Here is a 24,590-nt window from a genome sequence, read left to right on the forward strand (position 1 = left end):
GGTAGTCCTTGATTTACAACACTTCATTTAGTGACAGTTCGAAGTTGCTTCAAAAAGTGACTTATGACCATTTTTCACACAACCGTTGCAGCATGCCCAAGGTCATGTTAATGGGGAAGCCAGATTCATTTAATAACCATGTCATCACTAACTTAACAACTGCAGTTATTCACTTAACGACTGTGGTAAGAAAGGTTGTAAAATGGGACAAAATTCACCAATAATTGTCTTATTCAGCAATATAAATTTTAGGCTCAGTTGTGATTGTACATCGAGGGCTACCTGTATTTAAATGAGTGCATGGGAAAGAATGAGAGACTGATAGAAGGGCAAGCAATCAGTCTCCTGTTTTAGCATTATAGCAGGCAGAATGGCCTTCCCAACTTCTAGCTGTTGCCGCCAATGAAATAAGCTAAAAGAAGCTGTTTATTGGACAAAGCTTGATCTTTTGACTCATCAATAAGGTATATATTTCGTTAGATTAGGGTTGTGCAAAAATTATATCTGGACTGAAACAGAAACTTCATTCTGATTGTTTGAATATCTCAGAAGAAAATCAGCTTTCTTCTAACACTGGAGTAAAATAAAGAGAGCCTCCAGAATACAATGAAAGTAAATATTAGATTTTTTTTATTGAGATACTAGTCAGTGAAATATAACCATAGGCTCATATGAAAGTCTTTATTATCTGTTTGTTTTACAGTTATAGTTGTACAAATTATTGTTAAGAACAATTTTTCATGTAGTTAAAACTTACAATAATCAATTAATATAATAACAGAAGACATATAAATATACAAATATTCTTTAAAAAGCCAGTGTTTTGGGTTTTTTTTTTTACTTTGGTGGGATTCAGATACTTTGATACATTGGTTGAGGAGGTTGAAAACCACCATTTTAGACAATGTCTTTTTAAAATATAGGCTGAGGAAAGGCATGGCAGTATTGAAGAACGACTGCGGCAACTGGAAACTCAGTTGGAGGAGAAGAACCAAGAATTGTCACGGGTAAGTTGTTTTCTCTAGAGAATGTAGCTGTATTTTATTTCGGATCATAATATTGTCAAATTGAAAATGGTAATTTGGTGTTACTTGTTATGTTTGCTTGTATGATATTAATGTTTTACTTACAAATGTGGCATCACATGGATTGCTTGTTGTGAGAAAGGATAGCCCACATTTTATATCTTCAGCCACATTCAAGTTATGGTTAAGCAATAGGTTGTTACAGTGTAGTTAAATCTGTGGCACTGAAGCAATAGAAGAAATCACTTAAGTTCCATGTTTACTGTATGCAAATGTAGTATAGTTGTGTTAGGTGTAGTTATCTAAATAATTAGCTGCACAACTTAATTTAATTAATTTCATGTTATAATATCAGATAATAAAAATAATAAGAATAGAGCTGGAAGAGATCTTGGAGGTCTTCTATCTAGCCCCCTGCTCAAGCAGGAGTCCCTATATCATTTCAGACAAGTGGCTGTCCAGTCTCTTAAAAACCATAGATGGTCCCATCTATGACAACTTCTGTCTGAAACTCTAATTCCACATTCCCTTTCCCTGTTTCTGCCTCAAGCAAAGTGATCTGTCTTACTTTTGAGATGTCATGTTATGGCCCCTCAAAAAGAATACAGATTAATCATGAGCTAGCAGAAGTTGCAGTCTTGGCCTGAATCAGTAATATTGAGATCATGAGGAATGATACTTCTGGCCTGTGATGACCTGGTCAGACTGCATCTGGAATACTGCATCTAGTTTTGATTGTCATAATGCAAGAGGGATACTGAAGAACTGGAAAGAGAGTACAGATAAATACAGTCATGTTGAGAGGCTTCAGGCTAAATCCTAGAGTAATTAAAATAAGTGGGTATGTATAGCTTAAAGAAATAGGCAAAAGTGAGGCATGATATCAACCTTCCAATAGTTGAATACTAGAGGAGGATATGGATTTATTCACCATAGTTTCCAAGGGTAAGACAAGAACCAATAGATAGAAGCTTTATATAAAGAGATGCAAGCTTGAAATAAGGAGGAATTTCCTACTCTGAGAGCTATTAAGCAATGGAACAGCCTCCCTCTCATCTAGAATTATTGATGACTCCATCCGTAACTTGAGGTTTTCCAACAAAGGTTGGACAGCCATTTGTCTGGAATGGCCTGTGATTTCTGCCCTAGAAGACTTCCAACCCTATAGTTCTGTGATATGCTAATTAAAATTTCAACAATAGTTAATGGAGATAATTTTTTTGAATATTATTATATTCTAGAATAAATATTTGCTCAAATTATAGCACAACTTATCTCTGATTTTCAGTGCATTTAATATTTATAGTTTTCTCAACTGGTGTTAAGTTAAAAAAAATTAGAGGGTAGTTCTCTTTTAACATTTTCCAGTCAGTAAAATGACCATGACATTGTTCATTTTCTTACATTATAATGCGCTAGTTATAGTGAATAGTAATTTCTGTTTTCTTGAATCATTAAGGTTAATTTTAATGCTGTCTCAGAGCAAACTGCTTGGGAATATTTGGCTGATCTTGATATGTCCTCCAGGCCCGTCAACGGGAAAAAATGAATGAGGAACATAACAAGAGGCTCTCTGATACTGTGGACAGGCTGCTGAGTGAGTCCAATGAGAGACTTCAGCTTCATCTTAAAGAAAGAATGGCAGCCCTTGAAGAAAAGGTATAGTGCAGATCTTTTTATTATTTTATATTCAAATAAGAAAATTAATTTTGCTGATAACTAAGATGGTATTAGAATGTTCATAAGATTAAAATCCATTTTAAAAAAAGAAGCTAAGACATTTGATGGGTCATATCATAGATGTTTTGAATGTAGGTAGGCCTCAACTTACAACAGTTCATTTAGTGACCGTTCAGAGTCACAACGGCACTGAAAAATGTGACTTATGACCATTTTTCACAGTTACGACCTTTGCAGCATGCCCATGATCATGTAATCAAAATTCAGATGCTTGGCAACTGGTTCATACTTATGACTGTTGCTGTGTCCCAAGGTCATGTGATCACCTTTTGCAACCTTCTAACAAGCAAAGTCAATGGGGAAGCCAGATTCACTTAACAACCGGTTACTAACTTATCAACTGCAATGATTCACTTAACAACTGTGGCAAGAAAGGTCATAAAATGGGGCCAAGCTATCTTAACAAATGTCTCACTTAACAACAGAAATTTTAGCCTCAATTGTGGTTGCAAGTCAAGGACTACCTGTAGAAAGTGTAATAGCCAGTGATTTATATAAAAGGAATATTAGAAAATTATTATTGCTGCAGAGCATTAGAGCACGGGACAGGTTGGTAGAGGGGTTGGCTGTTTGCTGCCTTGGTTCTTACAAGACTTTGCCTCCTTTCTGGGATTTTTCTCTTTGTTCTTATCATGAACTATGAAAGTATGATTTAAATAGCTACTGCAATAAAAATGGAGTAGAATTCTGGCTTTTTAAAGAATTTTGAAATCCCTTTATTTCATTGACCCATATTCACGTCATGAGTTTCTGAGAAACTTATCATGTATTTCTCTGCATATATATGTGTGTGACACACAGTCATACACACACGCTATCAAAAAGTCAGATTTTGGTTGCTTGAGATGCAGTTGACCATTCATGGGCAAGAAAGGCACTTTTGATTTACAGCCATTTGGTTGATTTTTGTGAAGAGCTAGTCCTATTAAATAAATATATGTATTTCTGGACTGAAAATCTAGTTGTTCCCCATCTGAGAAAAAATTATCTTCAAATGCTGTCAGTTTTGATGGTAATTGGGTCTATTTTCTACGATCTCATCTTAGGCCCCTTATATTTCTAACTACTCATCTTTTGGTTTTTAAGAACACACTGTTGCAAGAATTGGAAAATACTCAAAAACAGATTGAAGAGCAGCAGCATGACAAGGTAAATGCTATTACTAAACCTTATATAAGGAATACCAGGCTTATTTATCAGAGTTACTTTTGATATCTTCAAGTAACACAGTCAGAAGATATTGAATAGTCATACTGGCATGGCTGATAGTTACATAGTAATAATCAACAGTGAATATAACTGTTGTATAATGAAGCACCTGGAGGCTTCATTTTCTCATTAGAAAAGCGTAAATCTAACTTCCATGCAAATGAACCACAAGTAAATTAAGTACGAAATCATAATCTAGAAAATATATTATTGAGATTTACATTCAAAAAAAGTTAGATAAACAGGTCACATAGATTAGGTTTATTCTATATTTAGTTATAGATTCTTCTCTGAAAGACTGTTTTCTAGCAGACTCTCAGCTTTTTTTGGATAGCACTTCAGAAGTGTCCCTTCTATCTTGACTCTTTGCATTAGTATTTTTCTGTTTCCTGCTTTGTTTCATTGTTATCTGCTTGCATTTTAACTTCACAAATGCAGTTAATTTGAAGATTAGTTATAGTTGACTGTAGCAATGGTAGAGAAACAATTTCTCTTTTATTCTGAACAGAGGAGGCTGTCTGATGAAATTGACAGGTTGAGACTAGAAATTGACCAATTAAAGGCAAGAAGTGGACCTTTACTTGACAGTGTACACACCAGGTGAGGACAGTCATTTCTTTTTTATTTTATAAACATTCAGAAATTAATATCTTGAATACTTCTGTAAGGAACAACTTTATGTATGATTTTCTCTAGAATAAAAATTAAGTTTGCTGAAAACCTATCAGTAGGAAGCTTTTTGCACCTTTTTGAGTTTTTCACACTGAATCAGAAGAAGCTGGGAAATGGTTGCATTCATTCAAACTTGGAAAAAAAAACTTGTTATCCAATGCAGACTGTTCCCTTTTATTACGTCCAATGTTATCGTGATAGATGCGGTACTATTTTTGTGTCTCAGAAGTAAAAAGGCTACCTGGGTTCAAGTGAGTCACAAATTGTCTTTATGTAAGGCAGTTCAAATTCATATTTTCCACTTACTCAGTGGCTGCTTCACAGCAGCATGCATTTTATGATAGTCTCTTGTACATTTGGATTTTATTGGTAAGTTCTAAACTCATAGGTTTTTTTTAAAAAAAATCATGACTAGAATCTTGCCTACTTGGGAAAACAAAGTGAATAATTTATAATTTTACTTCTCTGTTTCAAGGTGGGAAGAAAAACTCATTTTCCCCAAAATAATTATTATGGGCATAGGGAAAGGATTGGTTCAGGGACAGCACAACAAGGGACATCATGCCAGGAAGTTAGTCATCTGCCTCTTAAGCACCACTCAAACTCTTTGGAACACAACAAGGAGATCAACCTCACAGTGATTCATTTATTGGCAGGAAATGCTATTTTTTTCAATGACAAAATGTACAGTTTGCCACTCAGAATGACTCCTGGTACCTGGAAGAGACTCTTGCCTGAAATCCTGAAGGAAAAGCTTTCATTCTTGTGAACTGAAGTCTGATTTGGCTTAAGATAGCATTCCATTCTAGATAGGAGAAGGATATGCTATCCTGATGGTCAGATAAGGAAAATAAACAGTTCTCTCTTTTTCATTCAATAAAATTATTTTGTAAGCCTGATCAAAGCTGACTACTGCTGGGAGCATTCTTTTATGTAAGAAGGATATTATAGATGCCAATAATTTGGGAGCCAGTCTTTGAGATTTGAAAACCCTGTGACTTTTACTAAATTATGAAGTAACTTGTATATTAACCACAAATACATTTAGCATATATCCTTTATGTAGCCAAATAACACTTGACAAGAAGGATAGTGTCAGTAGAGTTTGGGTAACCACAATAGACCCAAAAGTACAAAAATATCCCTTTTGGGGGACGGATGTTAGACCCTTAAAGCAGATTTACAATAATGACTTTACATCTTACTGTATGTTCCAGGATAAGGTGTTTGCCATTCTCCTGCATTTTCAGGTTGCAAAATAAGGCTAATAAAATTCAGATGAAGATGAAATTGGCTTGTTAGTTATATATTCAGAACCAGGTGTTATCTATATATCCCAACAGAAAAACCACCAGGAAACTGCAGGAATGGTGGCAAGACTAGTTTTTTTAAAAATAAAACAAACAAACAAATCCTACAATAAGGAAGGGGGAACTTTTTCCCCACATTTTTTAATAAGAAAATAACATGAATTTGCCCATGTAGTCATTATAAAGTGAACTTTGCTCAGAGAAATTTTATCCTTATCTTAAAATCTGGATAGTTGCTGTAATTTTGGGATCCAGTAGAGGGTGCATTTATATAACATGCCAACAAATTTTGTAAAGCAGACAAACACATAAAATGAAATTGCTTTGTTTACTTTTTATTTTGCAATGTTGGCATAGGAATTATCTCTGTATAGTGTACCGAACTCTTTTCCTCATTCTATTTATACTTTATATGAGAATATTACTTGAATGTAATACAATTTATTGAAATCATTATCTGGATTGTCAACAGTATGTATGTACATGTTATAGCTGATTGCTTTAACCCTTGTTGATGCCCCCTTACCAAATCAGACTCCAATTTATCTTGTAAGATTTGTAGAGACAATATATTATGAGGCCCTCTGCCCGAAAAAAATTGTGCACTCTTCCTTTACTGAAAAAGCAAATAACATTTTGTAAGCTTGCCATTGCTTCTTAGCAATATACTGTAGCTCTGTATGTTTAGCCTCTGTGGTCTAAAGAATATTATTTCTGCCTAAGCTTTTTGTCTGATTAATCCCCGGTTTAAGTAAACAATGAATCAACAAACACCTAGAGGCAAACAAAATCACTACTAAAAGCCAACACGGGTTTGTCAAAAACAGATCATGCCAGGCAAAACTTATTGCATTCTTTGACCAAGTGACAAAATTAGTGGATCAGAGGAATGCTGTGGATATAATTTACTTGGATTTCAGTAAGGCATTTGATAAAGTAGATCACAACCTACTACTCGATAAGATAGAAAAAAGTGGGTTAGACAGCATCACCACCAGATGGATTCGTAGCTGGCCGTACTCAGCATGTGGTCCTCAATGGAACTGCATCTACATGGAGGGAAGTGTGTAGTGGGGTGCCCCAAGGCTCTGTTCTAGGCCCAGTGCTCTTCAACATCTTCATCAACGATTTGGACGAGGGGATAGATGGGGAACTCATCAAATTTGCGGATGACACCAAGGTGGCAGGAATAGCCAACACACCAGAAGACAGACTTAAGATACAGGAGGACCTGGACAGACTTGAGCACTGGGCGCTATTTAACAAAATGAAATTCAATGGTGACAAAAGTAAGGTTCTACATTTAGGCAAGAAAAACCAAATGTATAGGTATAGTATAGGGGGTACCTTGCTCAATAGTAGTAACTGTGAGAGGGACCTCACAGTCCTAGTGGACAATCACTTAAATATGAGCCAGCAGTGTGCTGCAGTTGCCAAAAAAGCCAACTCAGTGCTGGGCTGCGTTAACAGAGGGATAGAATCAAGATCACGTGAAGTATTAATACCACTTTACAATGCCTTGATAAGGCCACACTTGGAATACTGCATCCAGTTTTGGTCACCACGATATAAAAAAGATGCTGAGACTCTAGAAAGAGTACAGAGAAGACCAACAAAGATGATTAGGGGACTGGAGGCTAAAACATATGAGGAACGGTTGCTGGAATTGGCTATGTCTAGTTTAACGAAGAGAAGGATGAGGGGGGACATGATAGCAGTGTTCCAATATCTCAGGGGCTGCCACAAAGAAGAGGGAGTCAGGCTATTCTCCAAGGCGCCTGAGGGCAGGAGAAGAAGCAACGGATGGAAACTAATCAAGGAGAGAAGCAACCTAGAACTAAGGAGAAACTTCCTGACAGTTAGAACAATTAACCAATGGAACAACCTGCCTTCAGAAGTGATGAATGCTCCAACACTGGAAGTTTTTAAGAAGAGACTGGACAGCCATCTGTCCGAAATGGTGTAGGGCAGGCATGTCAAACTCGCGATGTCACACGAAGTCACGCGATGTATCAGAGTTTTTTCTCCGTTGCCGGCAATGGGGTGGGCACGGTTTTGGGATGATGCATCCGGCCCATGGGCTGGCAGTTTGACACCCCTGGTGTAGGGTTTCCTGCCTGCCTGAGCAGGGGGTTGGACTCAATGACCTCCAAGGTCCCTTCCAACATCATCATCATCATCATCATCATCATCATCATCATTATTATTATTATTATTATGACTTTTTTCGTGATTCTAATTGGAGGAAAAGGGAGACAGATATCTCCCAATTAAACTGTCCTTGGATTGAATAGTTGGTAGGGGGGGTAGCATATTACAATTTTTAAAGAAGGAATTGATTTTCTCTTTTAATCTTCTCAGTTAATAATTATTTTGGTTTTATACATTTTAATTATTATTTTTGGTTAATTTTGGTCTCTGTGCATCACATTCCAAATATGGATTCCCCATTTGTGCAAAAGCCCCATTATTAAATTGTTGTTGTTGTTGTTGTTAATTGCGAAGTTGTGTCCAACCCATCGCGACCCCATGGACAACGTTCCTCCAGGTCTTCCTGTCCTCTACCATCTTCTGGAGTCCATTTAAGTTCACACTTACTGCTTCAGTGACTCCATCCAGCCATCTCATTCTCTATTGTCCCCTTCTTCTATTGCCCTCAATCTTTCCCAGCATTAGGCCCTTTTCCAGTGAGTCTTTCCTTCTCATTAGGTGGCCAAAGTATTTGAGTTTCAACTTCAGGATCTGGCCTTCTAAAGAGCAGTCAGGGTTGATCTCTTCTAGGACTGACCGGTTTGAACGCCTTGCAGTCCAAGGGACTCGCAGGAGTCTTCTCCAGCACCGTAGTTCAAAGGCCTCAATTCTTTGGCGCTCAGCCTTTCTTATGGTCCAACTTTCACAGCCATACATTGCAACTGGGAAAACCATGGCCTGGACTATACGCACTTTTGTTGGCAGGGTGATGTCTCTGCTTTTTAGTATGCTGTCTAGATTTGCCATAGCTTTCCTCCCCAGGAGCAAGCGTCTTTTAATTTCTTGGCTGCAGTCCCCATCTGAGGTGATCTTGGAGCCCAGAAAAATAAAATCTGTCACTACCTCCATTTCTTCCCCATCTATTTGCCAGGAATTGAGAGGGCCGGATGCCATGATTTTGGTTTTCTTAATGTTGAGTTTCAAGCCAACTTTTGCACTCTCCTTCTTCACCCGCATCAAGAGGCTCTTTAGTTCCTCTTCACTTTCTGCCATTAGAGTGGTATCATCTGCATATCTTAGGTTGTTGATATTTCTCCCGGCAATCTTAATTCCAACTTTTGATTCATCTAGCCCTGCCTTTCTCATGATGTGCTCTGCATATAAGTTAAATAGGCAGGGCGACAGTATACAGCCTTGCCGGACTCCTTTTCCAATTTTGAACCAATCAGTGGTTCCGTGTTCGGTTCTCACTGTTGCTTCTTGACCCGCATATAGGTTTCTCAAGAGACAAATAAGATGGTCTGGTATTCCCATCTCTTTAAGAACTTGCCACAATTTGTTGTGATCCACACAATCAAAGGCTTTAGCATAGTCAATGAAGCAGAAGTAGATGATTATTAAATTACACTTCACCAATAGAAGCACTCCCATAGCTCTTTCCAATAGCTATCCCCAACAGATGCCTGCCATTTAATGAATTAGCATTCATTCTCTTGCTCTCTTTTTCTGTTCTGACCTGGCACTGGGCTGGTCATTGCTTCTTCTTTTTTCATTCACACTAAGGTGTGTGGATCATTGTTCAAACTGGAGCCCATTCCTATGACTCAGAGCTCTCAACTGCAATTTATACCAGACCAAAAAAAATCTATGCCTAATCAATATGGGTCACTTTCTATTACTGAGCTACAGTTGGAATTGTTTTGTATGGTCTCAAGGCATCTCAATCCTGAAAAGCCTATAGCTAAAGAACTTATAGCATTAATACCATTAGAGGAATCTATTTCACTGTCTTGCTACCATGGGGAGGGAGGAAGAAATGGGTTGGTTGTACAGATGCAAGTTACATGTGAGGCAGATTACAAGGATTGTAATTCCATAAAAATTCCATAAAAGCATTTTTAACTTCTGCATTAGTGTTCTAAAGAGTGACACCCCCCTCCCAAGACCTTCTCAGAGTAGCCATGTGCTCTGATGGGCAGACAGCTGCCCAATACAGGTAGTCCTTGACTTACAACAGTTTGTTTAGTGACCATTCGAAGTTACAATGGCACTGAAAAAAGTGACTTTTTTCACACTTATGACCGTTGCAGCATCCCCATAGTCATGTGATCAAAATCCAGATACTTGGCAACTGATTCACAGTTACGATGGTTGCAGTGTTCTAACTTCAACTGACGGTTTTGGAGACCTGTCCAAGGTTATTTTAATAGGTATATAAGCTTTATAAAATTGAAATATAAAATAAAAAGCACTCTCAGTTTTGGTGTTCATCCATTTCATGTTGAGCAAGCTGTATTTTCAACACATCCTCACAAGTCCCCAACTGTTCAGCATTGATATTAAATACTTAGGATTTCATATTCTGCTTTTAGTAATATAACGAAACTTGTATGTGATGCAAAATAAAGTAGAACATTTTTAAAAATAATATTGTTATGTTTCATGTGATGATGTTAGTACTTACTATCGAATGTTATCGAAGGTTCCCTGTCAGATATTGGCAGATCATGAAGTTGGAATTCATGTGTAAGAAGAAGCCAATTGGTAGGACTGAAAAGTCTTATATCCAGTAGAGGTCACAGCTGTTGCTTTTCCTTTTGATTTTATTCTCTCCAGAATGAAATGAGGCTCTCAGGCATATCCCGTGTGATGAGAGATTGGTTGCTGGATTGGGTGGGAGCTTAATGTGGCATATGACAAGCTTAACAGATAAACATTTAAAAGAGAATTGAGGACTTCAGTTATATCATGGGAATCATTAATTTTAAACATGCACACATACATTATTTAAAAATAAATATCATTTTTAGACAGTACATTTCAAGTATGTTTTTAAATCACTGAAATCCTGTGGAACACTTCATGGATTTTCTAGGCCTGGGTTGAATTTTAAGTATCATCAATGGCTGCTTATTATTTAATATTCAAGATATTTCTGCATTTCTTCTGATATCCAGGTACAAATTCGTTAAATCTTTTATTTTTATCTTATTTTTTACACCCACTTTTACCTTGGAGAACATGTTACATTTGTGTATATATTTGCATATTTATTTATTACATTTATATACGATTAGATCAGCGGTTCTCAACCTATGGGTCGCGACCCTTTTGGGGGTCGCACGAGCCTTTCGCAGGGGTCGCCTAAGACTGTCGGAAAACATATATTTCCGATGGTCTTAGGCAGGGCTTGTCAACCGCCTTCTCTCCCTCCCTCTTCCGTCCACCTCACTTGTTTGTGGAAAATGTGCTGTTTGGCAGCAGTCTGCACAAATTCTACCAAATGTGCCCTGCAGGGGGCACATGTGCAGGTGCAGAGCAAGGCCCCGCCCTCCCCAGAGACTCATTGTTCAGCAACCGGATTGACTTCTTCTTGTGCACGCAGGTCAGCGAAGGAAAGGCCACCGCAGCATCCAACTCCTGCGCCCATCAGCTGGCGACCCCCCAAACTTGCACTTGTTAGTCGGGAGGTCTGACTATGGCCGCCGGTCTCCTTTGCCACCCCGCCCGTCCTTGTCTCCTCCTCCGCCCATTCATATTGAGCCCACCAGGGCTTGGCAAGGAGAGAGGGAGGGAAGGAGGAAGGGACTCCTCCTCCTCTCCTAAGCTTCAAAGCACGATTGGCTTTCCAAGGGCTCCACAATCCTCACAAAAGCGGGGGAGAGGGAGAAGCAAAGGGGGCGAGAAAGCTCACGGCGGGCTCGAAGGAGCACCTGTCAGGGTTGGTGACGAGAAATTCCCCACAAACCCAGGGAAGGGGTGGAGAAAAGGAGCCCCCTTTGGGAGGAAACCGCCATCTTTTTCTCCTTGGCTTTGCGCTCTTCTGTTCCTCGGCAGCCAGGCTGCCAAGCCTCTGCTGGCTGGAACTTCCTTTCCTTCTCTCCCTCTTGGTCTTTTCCTCCTTCCCTCCCTCTCTCATTGTCCCTTCCTTCCTTCCTTCCTTCCTTCCTTCCTTCCTTCCTTCCTTCCTTCCTTCCTTCCTTCTTTCCTTCCTTCCTTCCTTCCTTTCTTTCTTCCTTTCCTTCGCCTCCCTCTTTGTCCCTCCTTCCCTCCCTCTCCCCCTTGTCCCTTCCTTCCTTCCTTCCTTCCTTCCTTCCTTCCTTCCTTCCTTCCTTCCTTCCTTCCTTCCTTCCTTCCTTCCTTCCTTCCTTTCACCTCCCTCTTTGTTCCTCCTTCCCTCCCTCTTTCCCCTTGACCCTTCCATCCTTCCTTCCTTCCCTCTTGTCCAGGATGAGGGCGAGCCTCTACAGCTGATCCACGCTTCTGCAGCTGTAGCTGCTCTCCTTGGCTCCTGCCCAGCAAACTTGCTCGAGCTTTGCTAGAAAACATGCCGCTTGCTAATTTAGCAGAAGCGCGAATCAGCTGTAGCCTGGCGCTGATCCTGGAGTTTCTGCTAACTTAGCAAGCGGCACGTCTTTCGGCGAAGCTGAGCAAGTGAGCTGGGTGGAGCTCTCCTCTGTCTCTGCCTGTGCACAGGCAGGTTTGCTGGCAGCAAAGCCCCCAGCCACGCTGGCAGCCTATCCCCCTCCCCTTGTCCCTTCCTGGGCACGGAGGGGGGGAGGAAGGAAGGAACGAAGAGGGAGGGAAGTAAGGAACAATGAGAGAGGGAAGGAAATAAGGAACAATGGAAGGGAGGGAAGGAAGGAAGGGACAAAGAGGGAAGGAAGGAAGGAAGGTAGGAAGGAAGGAAGGGACAAGGGGAGAGAGGGAGGGAAGGAGGAAAAGACTAAGAGGGAAGGGAAGGAAAGGAAGGAAAGAAGGAAGGAAGGGACAATGGGAGAGAGGGAGGGAAAGAGGAAGAGACTAAGAAGGAGGTGAAGGAAAGGAAGGAAAGAAGGAAGGAAGGGACAATGGGAGAGGGAGGGAAGGAGGAAGAGACTAAGCAGGAGGTGAAGGAAAGGAAGGAAGGAAGGGACAGTGGGAGAGGGGGAAGGAGGAAGAGACTACGGGAGGGGAAGGAAAGTAAGGAAAGGAAGGAAGGGACAATGGGAGAGAGGGAGGGAAGGAGGAAGAGACTAAGAAGGAGGTGAAGGAAAGAAGGAAGGAAGGGACAATGGGAGAGGGAGGGAAGGAGGAAGAGACTAAAGGAGGTGAAGGAATGGAAGGAAGGAAGGGACAATGGGAGAGGGAAGGAAAGAAGGAAGGAAGGGAAAATGGGAGAGGATAGGAAGGAGGAAGAGACTAAGAAGGAGGTGAAGGAAAGAAGGAAGGAAGGGACAATGGGAGAGGAAGGGAAGGAGGAAGAGACTAAGAAGGAGGTGAAGGAAAGGAAGGAAAGAAGGAAGGAAGGGACAATGGGAGAGAGGGAGGGAAGGAGGAAGAGACTAAGGGAGGTGAAGGAAAGGAAGAAAAGAAGGAAGGAAGGGACAAGGGGAGGGAAGGAAGGCAGGCACCCACCCCATCCCATCCCAGAGACCCACAGATTTCCCCCCCCCCGTAGGCACTCTGCAACCTGAGTGATCAGCTGGCCACGCCTCCTGGCCATTGATCACATGACCCTGGGACACTGTGAATGTCATAAGTATGAATCAGTTGTCAAGCATCCAAATGTAAATCACATGACCCTGGGGATGCTGCAACAATCATAAGTGTGAAAAATGATCATAATTTGCTTTTTCAGTGCTTTTGTAACTTCTAACAGTCACTAAGCGAATTGTTGTAAGTCGAGGACTACCTATACTTTCCCATTTTTTCCTTTTTTTTTTTTTTTGGTCAAGCTGGATGGGGGGTTGGGGGTCACCACAACATGAGGAACTGTATTAAAGGGTTGCGGCATTAGGAAGGTTGAGAACCACTGCATTAGATTAACAAAGAACTCCTGGTAGTTAAAATTATTCATTACACGTACACAAGATAAAATAAAGAACCACTTTGTTGTAGTGGTTGAGATGCTGGTCTAGCATACAAATGACTGTGAGTCTAGTCCTCCGTAGGCATGAAAATCAGCTGGGTGACTCTCTCTCTCTCTCTCTCTCTCTCTCCCCCTCCCTCCCTCCCTCTCTCCCCCCTCCCTCAGCTTGTTACAGAGAAAATAGGAGTTGTACAAACATAAATGTGGAATATGAATCTAATAATCATAAATATAAGTTCTTGCAAAATTGTTTTCACTCTTAATGAGAGTTTTTATTAAAGTCAAACTTGCCCCTCTTTAAATATTAGTTCTACTGTTGACCTCTTTCCAACTCTCCAGCATATTTCTTCCCTGCAATATAGAGTTCATCATGTTTTGTAAAGGTTGTAAAATCCTGAAATCATGTATAATAAAACCTGATAATCTCCCTGGTCTAGGTATTCTTCCTGGTTTATTTTTTTTATAGCTTCAGAAACTTCCCTTATAAGTCCATTCATAACTTGTCTCTGTCTCTGTCTCATCCAAAATAGCTTGTGTTTCCAAAGTATGGATTCTAAAGCTTAAACCATCAGATATTGCAAAATTGTTTGGAATCATAGAAAGAGGAAATCAGAAATTAAATACTTACCTCTATTCTTTATACTTTTTACATCATAAAACCAATCTAACACACTCTGCTTGGTATCTTTTACTAATGCTTTATTGAGCAATAATTGTTTAATCCCAATAGTTATAAGTAATATCTTTTCTAAAAATACCCCTCTGTTTTAAATAAAATAAAAGGGATTATAATAATACTAAAAAATAAAGCAAGCTTTGAGCACTGTTGATGTAGTTTTTTACAAGAAGGAAATAAATGTATTTCTAATGTATTGTTGTTAAATAAAATTTTAAAGTTAAAGGGAGGGAAGGAGGGAGGGAGGAAGGAAGGAAGGGAGAAAAAGGGAGGGAGAAGAGGAAGGAAGGAAGGAAGGAAGGAAGGAAGGAAGGAAGGAAGGAAGGAAGGAAGGAAGGAAGGAAGGAAGGAGAAACAATTGTGTCTCTATTCCATGGAGATGGAAAAGTATTCCTGAAACAGGTCTTGATCTTCAGGACACCAAGCGTTCCTTCTCTGATAATTAGCAGTACTCTATCCTAGCTGCTACTTAAATTTATTCTTATATGTATATTTTTTAAAAAATACTTATTTTCTGAGCCACCTGGACTATATTTTTGTTTCAGGATCTGGTAGTCTTAGAGATACTTGTTCAGCACCCATTATCTAAGTATATGTTTGATACATCTAGATTATGATAATGTAAGCTAGGTTTTTATACAAAGGATGCTCATTTGCTTATACAGTAAATGTATTCAGTGCTTTGGTTGTTTCTTAGATAATTTTGATATTATTGTTGCCTTAGTCTTTGATAAGGACCTTGGGAAACCAAAGGACATGTCTGCTGATATTTTCCTCAGTATTTGCCAAGCATCATGCCCCATCTTATTTTATTTTAAATAAGTCTTTCAATTAAATAAAAACCAATGCGAAGCTAGGATGCTGAAAGGCAAAGCACAAGTCTTAAGTATAAGACTATATTTCCAGCAACATTTCATCTACACATAAAGTCTAGATAAGATTTACCTTCTCAGGACAGAATGTTGTAGGAAACACTGAAAAGTTCCTTTTTTTTCTACTGGACTATGGTAATCTATCTATACAGAAGAGGGTCTGCTAGCTTCCAGAAGTTCTTTATTGTTCCAAAAGATTTACTGTGGAGTTCTTGGTGCTTTCTGAGTTTTGTTGTTTGCTTGCAGATGTTTTTCAGTACCCACCTAGGTAGCATCCAGGAAAACTACTAACCACCTGCCCAGAAAGTCTTGAATAATGCTGCCCTGATTTAAAACAGAAAATTCATAGACAATGAAATAGCCCGGTTCTTTACAGTATTGCCCTTTGGTATGTGGGTGGGGTTGTGACTGGACACACTCATCATGATAATCTTTGTGTAAGAATATCTATTACATAGTTACAACTGCTCTAGAAATGTTTATTAGCACACAATTTTCTCACTAGCCAGGAAAAATAAGGAACCCATCCTGTCTTGTGATTTTCAATGCATAATCTCTGGTAATATGTATGCATTTTAGAATATTGATAGAAGATAAGAAAAATCATATTAGATGTATTTAAATTCAGGATTTCTCTATAGAAAGCTAAACTTTAAGCAATACAGCTTCCATTATTTCTTTAAAATAAGTATTTTTTTCCATTTTATTTTTTAATAGGTCCTTTGTTGGAAGTACTCCTGATCTCAGATACCCATTGAGTACTATGGTCCATCCATCCACAGACCCCTTTGCAACATCTAGTCTTCATCGGGCACCAAAGAGCCGTTTTGTTGCTCTGCAGGAAGAACCCTCCAAGGTAAAACTTGCTGCAACAAATCTCTAAGAGGCAGCTCCAGTTACGCCTGCATCTTGGAGTACACCATAAAATCTTCGTATTGGCAACAGCTGCAACAGCTGTCTTGTGCTTTTAAAATTGGAGGGGGGGCACATTGGCCTTTCGCTTGGCAGTGACAGCTGCAAACCTAAACCCCTCTAAAGGAAAGAGACTCCCTGTTGTGCAGAAAGGCTACTTCACTGGATGGTGGCCAGGACAGTACTTATGTGATGGGCTTATATAGAAGGTGGTAAGATAAATTTCAAAGGATCTTTGCAATACTGTGAAATCTGGAAAACAAAGAAACAGCTCTTAGCTTTTGTATTTCAATACTTGGTTGGGATCTGGTGTTGCTATTTATTTTCTTACATTTTATTTTATAATTATTTTCATCAGCCACATTGGAGATTTGAGCTAGCCATGTATATATTTTTAAATTATTTTGGGGGGATCAGTGACTGCTCAAATAAGTATTACTTACTTTAGATAAAATGACACATTGAAACGAATTTCGAAGTTCATTAAATTTCTTCCTATTTTTTAATCATGTAATTAAGTCATTCCTCAATCCAGTGTACTCGGTATCATAGTAAATGTATTAACAATTTCCTTAAGTTCTTTTTGTTAAAGTACTTTTCATGGAACTCAAGATACCAATACATACATACATAAATTTAATAAGTATATTTACAAACTGTTTCCCATAAATCTTGAGAGCTGAAAGGGTGAATCAGCTGCAGAATAAATTTCTTAAATTCTAACATAAATCATTAAAATTCTATATAAGGCCTGCAACTCCCATATAATATTAGACTGTGATAAATTTAATAGAGGATCACTACCTGCTCTTTGAGGTAGGCTAAATCAGGAAACAAATGCCACATGAATTTACTATAATAATTACAGTATTACTGAATTAATATTGATATAGGATATAATAACAGAATTTTGAAAGCTTAACAGAGGTTTTCTTCTCTTTTCTTACACTAAGGAGAATCAAGGCAAGGCAATCTCTGGGTTTGTCACTACTCTCTTCCATCTATCCAGGCTAAGGTTATGTTTACACAAAGGTTTTGAATTCCTTCTTCCAGGCCACCTCCATATTCCTCCACAATCACACTACTATGAACCTGATTGAAATATCTAGAAAAAAATTACTGTATTCACCCAGGTTTTTGAGTATCAGCTTCAATCATTCCCAGCCTATAAAGCATATTGTAAGAGATTTATTTATTATTAAATTTATTTGCTGCACTTTTAGCCACCAGCAACTCAGTCCTATTGGGATGAAATGGTTCCTCGGGTAACTTGGACCAATGCCATTGCAAAGCTTTAAAAGTGATCACATAAACCTTGAATTACACCTGGAAGCAAACTGGCAACCAGCTCGTGGAAGAGTGGTGAAAGATGGACTACTGCAGGAATCCCAAAGACTGCCCATGCTGCCAGTTGTAGCTTCCAAATGCTCTTCGTGTGTAGCCCCATGTAGAGCTCTTATTATCACGAGGTAGGCTTTAATAGCGGCTCTAAGTTGTGTCTAGTCAGAGTCATCCTTCATTTTCCTGCATTGGTGCTCTAGCATTTCTTAACCTTCCACTCCCCCGTGAACTATGGGGAAAGTTGGGCCTGAGGGATCTGGAGAAGCTGCAGAGGCACAATCTTGTCCAGGACCTCAGCTGCCCTTTGATTCCAGGATGTTACCAAGGCTTCAACAGGACTGTGCAGCAGAGTCTCTGGGATACCACAATTCCCTCTGAAACTCAGTTGGGTCCATCAGTCGCTGGGAGTGAATGTCTCAAATGGATCTGGCCTCACTGTGGAGGGAGCGGCATAAAAAAATCTCAAGGGCACCAGGGTGTGATATGACCACGACAGGAGGGAAAATATTAGATTTGATCTTCTTGTCGGAGCAAAGGGCAACACAATCTCACCAGATAGTGTTGCCATTGCTACAACAAGAAGATCAAATCTGGTCTGTAATCACTGTCCCAAGTCAGACCTGAGATGATCTGGAATAAGCCCATGGCTTCTATAATAGTCAGAAATTCCTTTTGATGGCAGATTGAAGTCCCCCGAACCATAAGTCTTGGGAACTCCACTGTCAGCCCTGAGATGGCCTCTAGCATCTCAGGTTGTGAGATAAGCAATCTGGAACATCTGGAGTGGATGAAATTGCCCACCCAGAATCCAAACTTATTATTTTAAGAACCGAGATTCTTGGTTTAATCAGCTGAAAATCAGTTATATGCTTGCTAACTTGCTAGTTCAATATTTTCTTGTCTATATTGCTGAGGGCTATTGTTTTGCTCTTTGTATTTCTGTAGCATAATGAATGCTATTTTATGCTATTTTAAGAGTTTTATGCTGTTTTGCATAAAACACTTAAATCACTAAAATTAATACAATTTTCCTAATGTTGCACAATATAGTAGCTTATTATGAGTAAAATGCAGCTATTTTGATAACCCAGAATCTGTGCCCCAACCTGAACTCAACTATCTGAAGCACTGAAGAACTGTCAATTTCCCCCCCTCTTTTGTTTCTTTCCTGACTTTGTGCCTGTGTATGTGACCATTCTTTAACAGAATAATAGAGTTGGAAGAGACCTTGGAGGTCTTCTAGTCCAATCTGTATGTCATTTCAGACAAATCATTATCAGGTCCTTCAGTGTTGGAGCACCCACAACTTCTGGAGGCAAAAATTCTTAACAAGCAGTCAAACCAAGTTCATAAGGCTAGGGAGAGATACATTAGGGAATGAGTAATGTGTAAATTACGTCTCTGGCAGAGGCCTGCTCCTTTGCTTGGCATCAATAGGAAGGCCTGCACTGTATGTTATACATTCCTTTCAAATGCAGGAGATTCTCAAAGAACTAAATCTATCTTCTTAAGGCCCTGTTCTCAGCAGAAGTTTCTGGTTTGCTTAGCTGAAACACTGGAATCATTTAAATGACATACATAACAATCTGTCATCTCAAACAGGTATTTCTGCAAGATGGTGAAATTGACATTGCAATTATGTGGGAAACATGCCTTACATGGGTACCTTGTAATTATTTGTGTCCAGGATTGGGAGCATGGTCAAACAAGTGGCATCCTGAGTACTTCACCTCACACTTTTGATAGTGATCCGGAGATTTCTGATGTTGATGAGGATGACCAAGAAACAGTCTTCAGCTCTATGGACGTGCTGTCTCCCAGTGGTCACTCTGATGCCCAGACTCTTGCCATGATGCTGCAGGAACAACTGGATGCCATCAATGAGGAGATTAGGTATGTATATCAGGTGTATACATATCCTGTATATTTTAGTTGATTTTGCATGTGTTCAAGGATCAGATAAAAAAGTGTGTGATTTGTCTCCAAGAAATAAATTAGGAAGATATTGTCTGGACTGATACTTCCAAATGTTTATGTCTAGATGATGAGAAATTATGTGAGCAGTAATGAAATGTTTGAGAGAAAATATCTGAGCAATTTGATGGGACTGCCTCCCAGAAACAGCACATTTATTTATCTCTAATATCATCTTTCCAAAGATCTCCGTCTGGGAACATAATGCAAAATTTATACTTTCTGTAATATATGAAGAAGTATTAAGAGTGTAATTTTAGTTTCTTTCATCACTCAAAAAATGTTGCTGAAGGAACAGACCAAGAGGGGATAAAATCATTTGAGGTGTGTGTCATTGCTGTACTTTGTTAATTTGTCCTGTCTATGTTCATATCTATCTATGTACATGCGTATTCCTGCTAGGGCACAGACATTATCTCTGCAACACATTTTTTCTAAATCAGCACACTCATTCTCAATGCATATATCTTTTTCCCCCCTTAAGCTATGAAAGGGAAGAAAGGAAGGAAGGCAGAGAGGAAGTCTCCCTTTCATCTATTCCCAAGTAATTCAGCACCAGAGAGATTTCTTTGGGGGAAAATGGTTAGTGTCAGTAAAGTGAAAAGGCTGTCATCAGGGGTGTGAGAGAGTACAGTAGAGAAGGTTGAGGGACTGTCGCTTAGAAGAACCTGAAAGTCCAATCCACCACATCCTAAGTGGTGTGTGTGTTTGGCAGCAGGCCTCATTATACCGGCATATTGGCAATAGCTCAGCCAGGAACTAAGATCTGCCTAGCTTCTACTGGATGCTTTCAGCTGCAAGTATATATGCTATCCTGTATGCTTGCTGAGCATAAGCCTTCCTGGCCAGTTGGTTTGTGTAGCTGGGTTGACATGACAACTGGTTTCCACAGGCAACTGCCTGCATCATGCCTGGCTGGTGCTTTCTGAAATGCCAATCAGCTCTTACATGAATTCCTGTATTTCACCACTCTTGTGAAATAGTGCTAGACCTGTTCAAAAACATATATTGAGTACTTGGATGAAAATATGTGTAAATATTTTTGTGTGTGTATGTGTGTGTGTGTGTGTGTGTGTGTGTGTGTGTGTGTATTTGAGTGCATTAGGAGCAGTGTTATACAGTGACCTTCATAGCTAGCTGTAAGAAAAGAACATTTGTTATGAGTGCAACAGAACAAGTTTCAGCTGAGACTATTTCTGTGTTGCATTCTGCTTTTCTTCACCGTGCCATTGACTTGTCAGCTGGTATCTTGGGGTTCTTTGACATGATTATGCATATATGCATACACATACACACATCACTCTCCCAGAACAGTGCTAGACAGATATTTAGATCTAGCGGAGCATCTTTCTGCTGGCCACCTATTATTTAGGCAATTTGAAGGATGGTACCGAATGTTTACTTTGTTTTAAATACGACCATTAAGTTGTTTTGGGTGAAAGAAGAGGGCCAGGTCTTTTCTTAGTAGGTACCTATGACCCAAAAGCTAATTATGCTGGCAAACTTTTGTGCCACCCCACAAACTTTTAAATATGAGTAGGTAGCAGGGAGAAATATTAAATGCATTCTAGTTGCCTCCCATTCTAATAGCATTTTGGAGGGCCTTGAAAACCTGGTCTTGGACAAAATGATAAACCCAGATAACAACAGAACTCACAAGGCACCCCAGCCACATGAGTCTGTTGTTTTCTGGACTTATCGTCTTGTGTTTGCGTTGCTTTTGTTGTTGTTTTTTGCTGGTGGTGTTTTTGAATTGAATTGCATTTTATTTTTTTTTTCTTATGTTATAAGGTGGTAGAATTTGATGATACCAAAATCAAATAAATTAAAGTGGTTGTCTGGATGAGTTTTTAGTTCAGTTGCCTCCGACCCATGGGGACAGTTAGAGCATGATGGAGGGTAGTCCAAAATTACTGATTGTTTCATGAATGAATGCTGGTTTTAATTGTTAACAGTCATGAGTCCTTGTAAAGTATAGAGATACAAACATAAAAACAATAAATGAATAAATAAAGTGAACCAACATGGTACCAAATAGGTGTACCTTCTCCCAAATGAATCTACTACCAAGCCAGTTAATGAGCAATTTTATTTCTGTCACCATCTTAATCTCATAGTTGAAAGTCCATCATAAACATTTTTTGGCTCTGCTGCCTGCAAGAGTTTTTTTTTTTAAACTAATGACAAATTGATTTACCAAGGCTTTGCCTAAGGTCTCCAATGACATACAGGAAACAAATCAGATGACAGTCTTACTTTTGTAATGGAAATTACATTACATTAATATTGTAATGAAAGTTATACTGATAATTTTGCAGGAAATAAAATTATAGCCATAGATTAAAATACAAGGAGATTCGATGTATGGAGTCATTTGACCAATTTTCTGCATTTTGGATTCTGAGAACACTGAAAATATGAACTATAGATAAGGAGCGCATCAGAACAGTTTTAGGTTGTATGAACAAATGTTTTAAAATATTATTTTAAAATGATCTCTTTTATTTGTTTGCATAAACCCAAGTAAGCCTACCTAATTACATAGATGGTTCCCGTTTCTTTTGGTATAGTACAGGGGTAGGCAACCTTGGCTCTTTTATGACTGGTGGACTTCAACTCCCAGCATTCCTGAGCCAGCATATAGTCATAAAAGAGCCAAGGTTGCCTACCTCTGGTGTAGTACATAAGCATGGTATACGGAATTACTCTGTGAACTAGAGTTGTGTTTAACATAGAAATCTTGAATTCTTCTATCTGTCCCTCTTTATGAAAAATAGTAAAATCCCAGCTGAGATTAAATTATGATTTGGTCTAGAATGATCCAGGAGGAGAAAGAATCAACTGAGCTGCGGGCTGAACAGTTAGAAAGCCGTGTCACCAGTGGTAGCATGGAAGCCCTAAATCTGACACAGTTACGCAAGAGAGCGTCCATCCCCACATCTTTAACTGCCCTGTCTCTGGCAAGCTCATCTCCTCCTGTCAGTGGACGTTCCACTCCAAAACTCACCTCTCGCAGCACAGCTCAGGACCTTGATCGAATATGCAGTATGACCCTGGTAAGAGTTGAAAAATAAAAAATAAAAAGTGTGTTCTGCTGGGAAGTGGGATTTTTGGTGGCAAGCTATGCTTTCTACAATGCTGCCCTTATAGCCTATAACCCGTCTGCTGTATTGTTCAGCTACTAAGGTTTCTGGCATTTCTAATTGTTTCTATTTAATATCTAAAGCTATTTAGTCTAATATTGCAGTGCCACATTTTTTTTTCTTGACAAGTCCTCCACCATAGCTATTGCTCATAGTTTCTTTAACCCTCTCTAGTCCAGTTGTATTGAACAGTGTGCCATCTGCTCCCTAGGGTAATTTTGAGCTAACTTCCAGTGTTTTATGTCAATCTTTTGACAGCCAAGTGATTTGAGGAAACACCGGAGGAAACTACTTGTGAGTCTGTCTGTTTCTTTACTCTTTGTAGATTTATATTCTTGCTCCTTTTCTGTAACTGTATTTTGTCATCTTAAACATTGGCTAGTCTAAGTTACAACAAAGCAATTTTTGTATTCCGAACAATAAAGTTATACTGAGAATATTTTAAAAAATGTTTATTCTGGCTATTATTTGAAAATGTGTCATTCCCAGATGTAGATAAAATGTTACCATATAGCCAGTGGTGGGATTCAAATATGTGAACAACTGATTCTCTGTGTGGATGCCGCTTCTGGAAGTCCATTCTGGGCCTGGGCACCAAAAAAGTAGCTACCGGTTCTGCCGAAGTGGTACGAACTGGCTGAATCCCACCACTGCCTATAACTCTAGACATATAAGTGGTTTTCTTTGTCCTACAGATAGATATAAATGGTCTACCATAAATATAGAGCTATAAATATTGCATATCTTTTCCAATTAAGTTTTGTTGTTGAGAGATCATGTGTTCACTACAAGCCATTCAGATCATAACAGATTATTGCTGGCGGGTTGTAAGTAGTAATTGATATATTATGGATCCATATAATTAGTACTTATACAAACTTATATATAGCATTCATGTCCCTGTGCCTATTTGTAAATTGTTAGAATGCTTACAATATCACACTTCTATCAGTGTGAATAGATGTATGTATTTGGGTTTGTTCATGTATGCTTCTAGTAAAGTCATCTTGAGTGTTTGCTAGCATAGAAAGGCAGGGTGTATATTAAGCAAGTTAGTAGGTAAACTTTGAAATCCAAAAGTCCCAAATTCAAGATAAACCTAGCTATTAATACAGTAGGAAGTGTTCTAAAATGTAAATTAGATAGGAAGCTTTAAAGTGAGTATAATTAGATATTAAAATAATTAAAGGATAAGACTCTGGAGGCAAAGAACAGGTGGACAAGAAAAAGCACAAGTGCTAATTTTCCAGAACTATGTCACATCCCATAAAGTACAACAGATTAGAGAATATTGCAAGTCTTATGTTGTAAACAGAGAACATCTTTCGTGAGAGATGGAAAAGTTGCAAACTAATAGCTTTCTCTTCATTGTATTTCTGTTTATTTAAATTGGAACTTGGGGTTTGATATTTAAATCCAGATTTCCCTTTAGGACAGTGCTGTTCCTGCCATATTCCTGCTATTTCTTGCATGCTTTCACCTGCCTCTCCATTTTATACATCTTTGCATTTAACTAGAATGGCTGATGATTCTATGCTCAGAATAAATTGGTTTGTGGCCAATTCCTATTTTAGAAGTAGTTTTTTCTCTGCTAGGGGCCTATAATTTATTTCTCTTATGGAAAGGTCTTTGCTCTTTGTTCTTGGATGCTTAAATAACTTTACTTACAATGTCA

The 24,590-nt window shown here is 39.0% G+C and overlaps 1 protein-coding gene across 7 annotated transcripts in view; it reads left to right on the forward strand.

The window, feature by feature from the left end:
- Positions 1 to 24,590, forward strand: part of PPFIA4 (PTPRF interacting protein alpha 4) — a 102,442-nt gene that overhangs the window by 52,411 nt on the left and 25,441 nt on the right. For 6 of the 7 annotated variants that reach the window (XM_039319160.1, XM_039319163.1, XM_039319161.1 and 3 more), the window contains 8 exons: positions 924 to 1,007; positions 2,553 to 2,684; positions 3,852 to 3,914; positions 4,483 to 4,574; positions 16,263 to 16,401; positions 19,486 to 19,691; positions 22,588 to 22,828; positions 23,174 to 23,209. In XM_039319160.1, coding sequence (XP_039175094.1) covers positions 924 to 1,007; positions 2,553 to 2,684; positions 3,852 to 3,914; positions 4,483 to 4,574; positions 16,263 to 16,401; positions 19,486 to 19,691; positions 22,588 to 22,828; positions 23,174 to 23,209 — 993 coding nt within the window. The remainder of the gene's footprint in view (positions 1 to 923; positions 1,008 to 2,552; positions 2,685 to 3,851; positions 3,915 to 4,482; positions 4,575 to 16,262; positions 16,402 to 19,485; positions 19,692 to 22,587; positions 22,829 to 23,173; positions 23,210 to 24,590) is intronic. The other variant, XM_039319164.1, reaches the window with a different exon arrangement.

The sequence above is a fragment of the Crotalus tigris genome, unplaced genomic scaffold (assembly GCF_016545835.1).
Source record: "Crotalus tigris isolate CLP2741 ecotype Arizona unplaced genomic scaffold, ASM1654583v1 scf7180000022411.5474196:2289641, whole genome shotgun sequence".
In the NCBI taxonomy this organism is placed as follows: domain Eukaryota; kingdom Metazoa; phylum Chordata; class Lepidosauria; order Squamata; family Viperidae; genus Crotalus; species Crotalus tigris.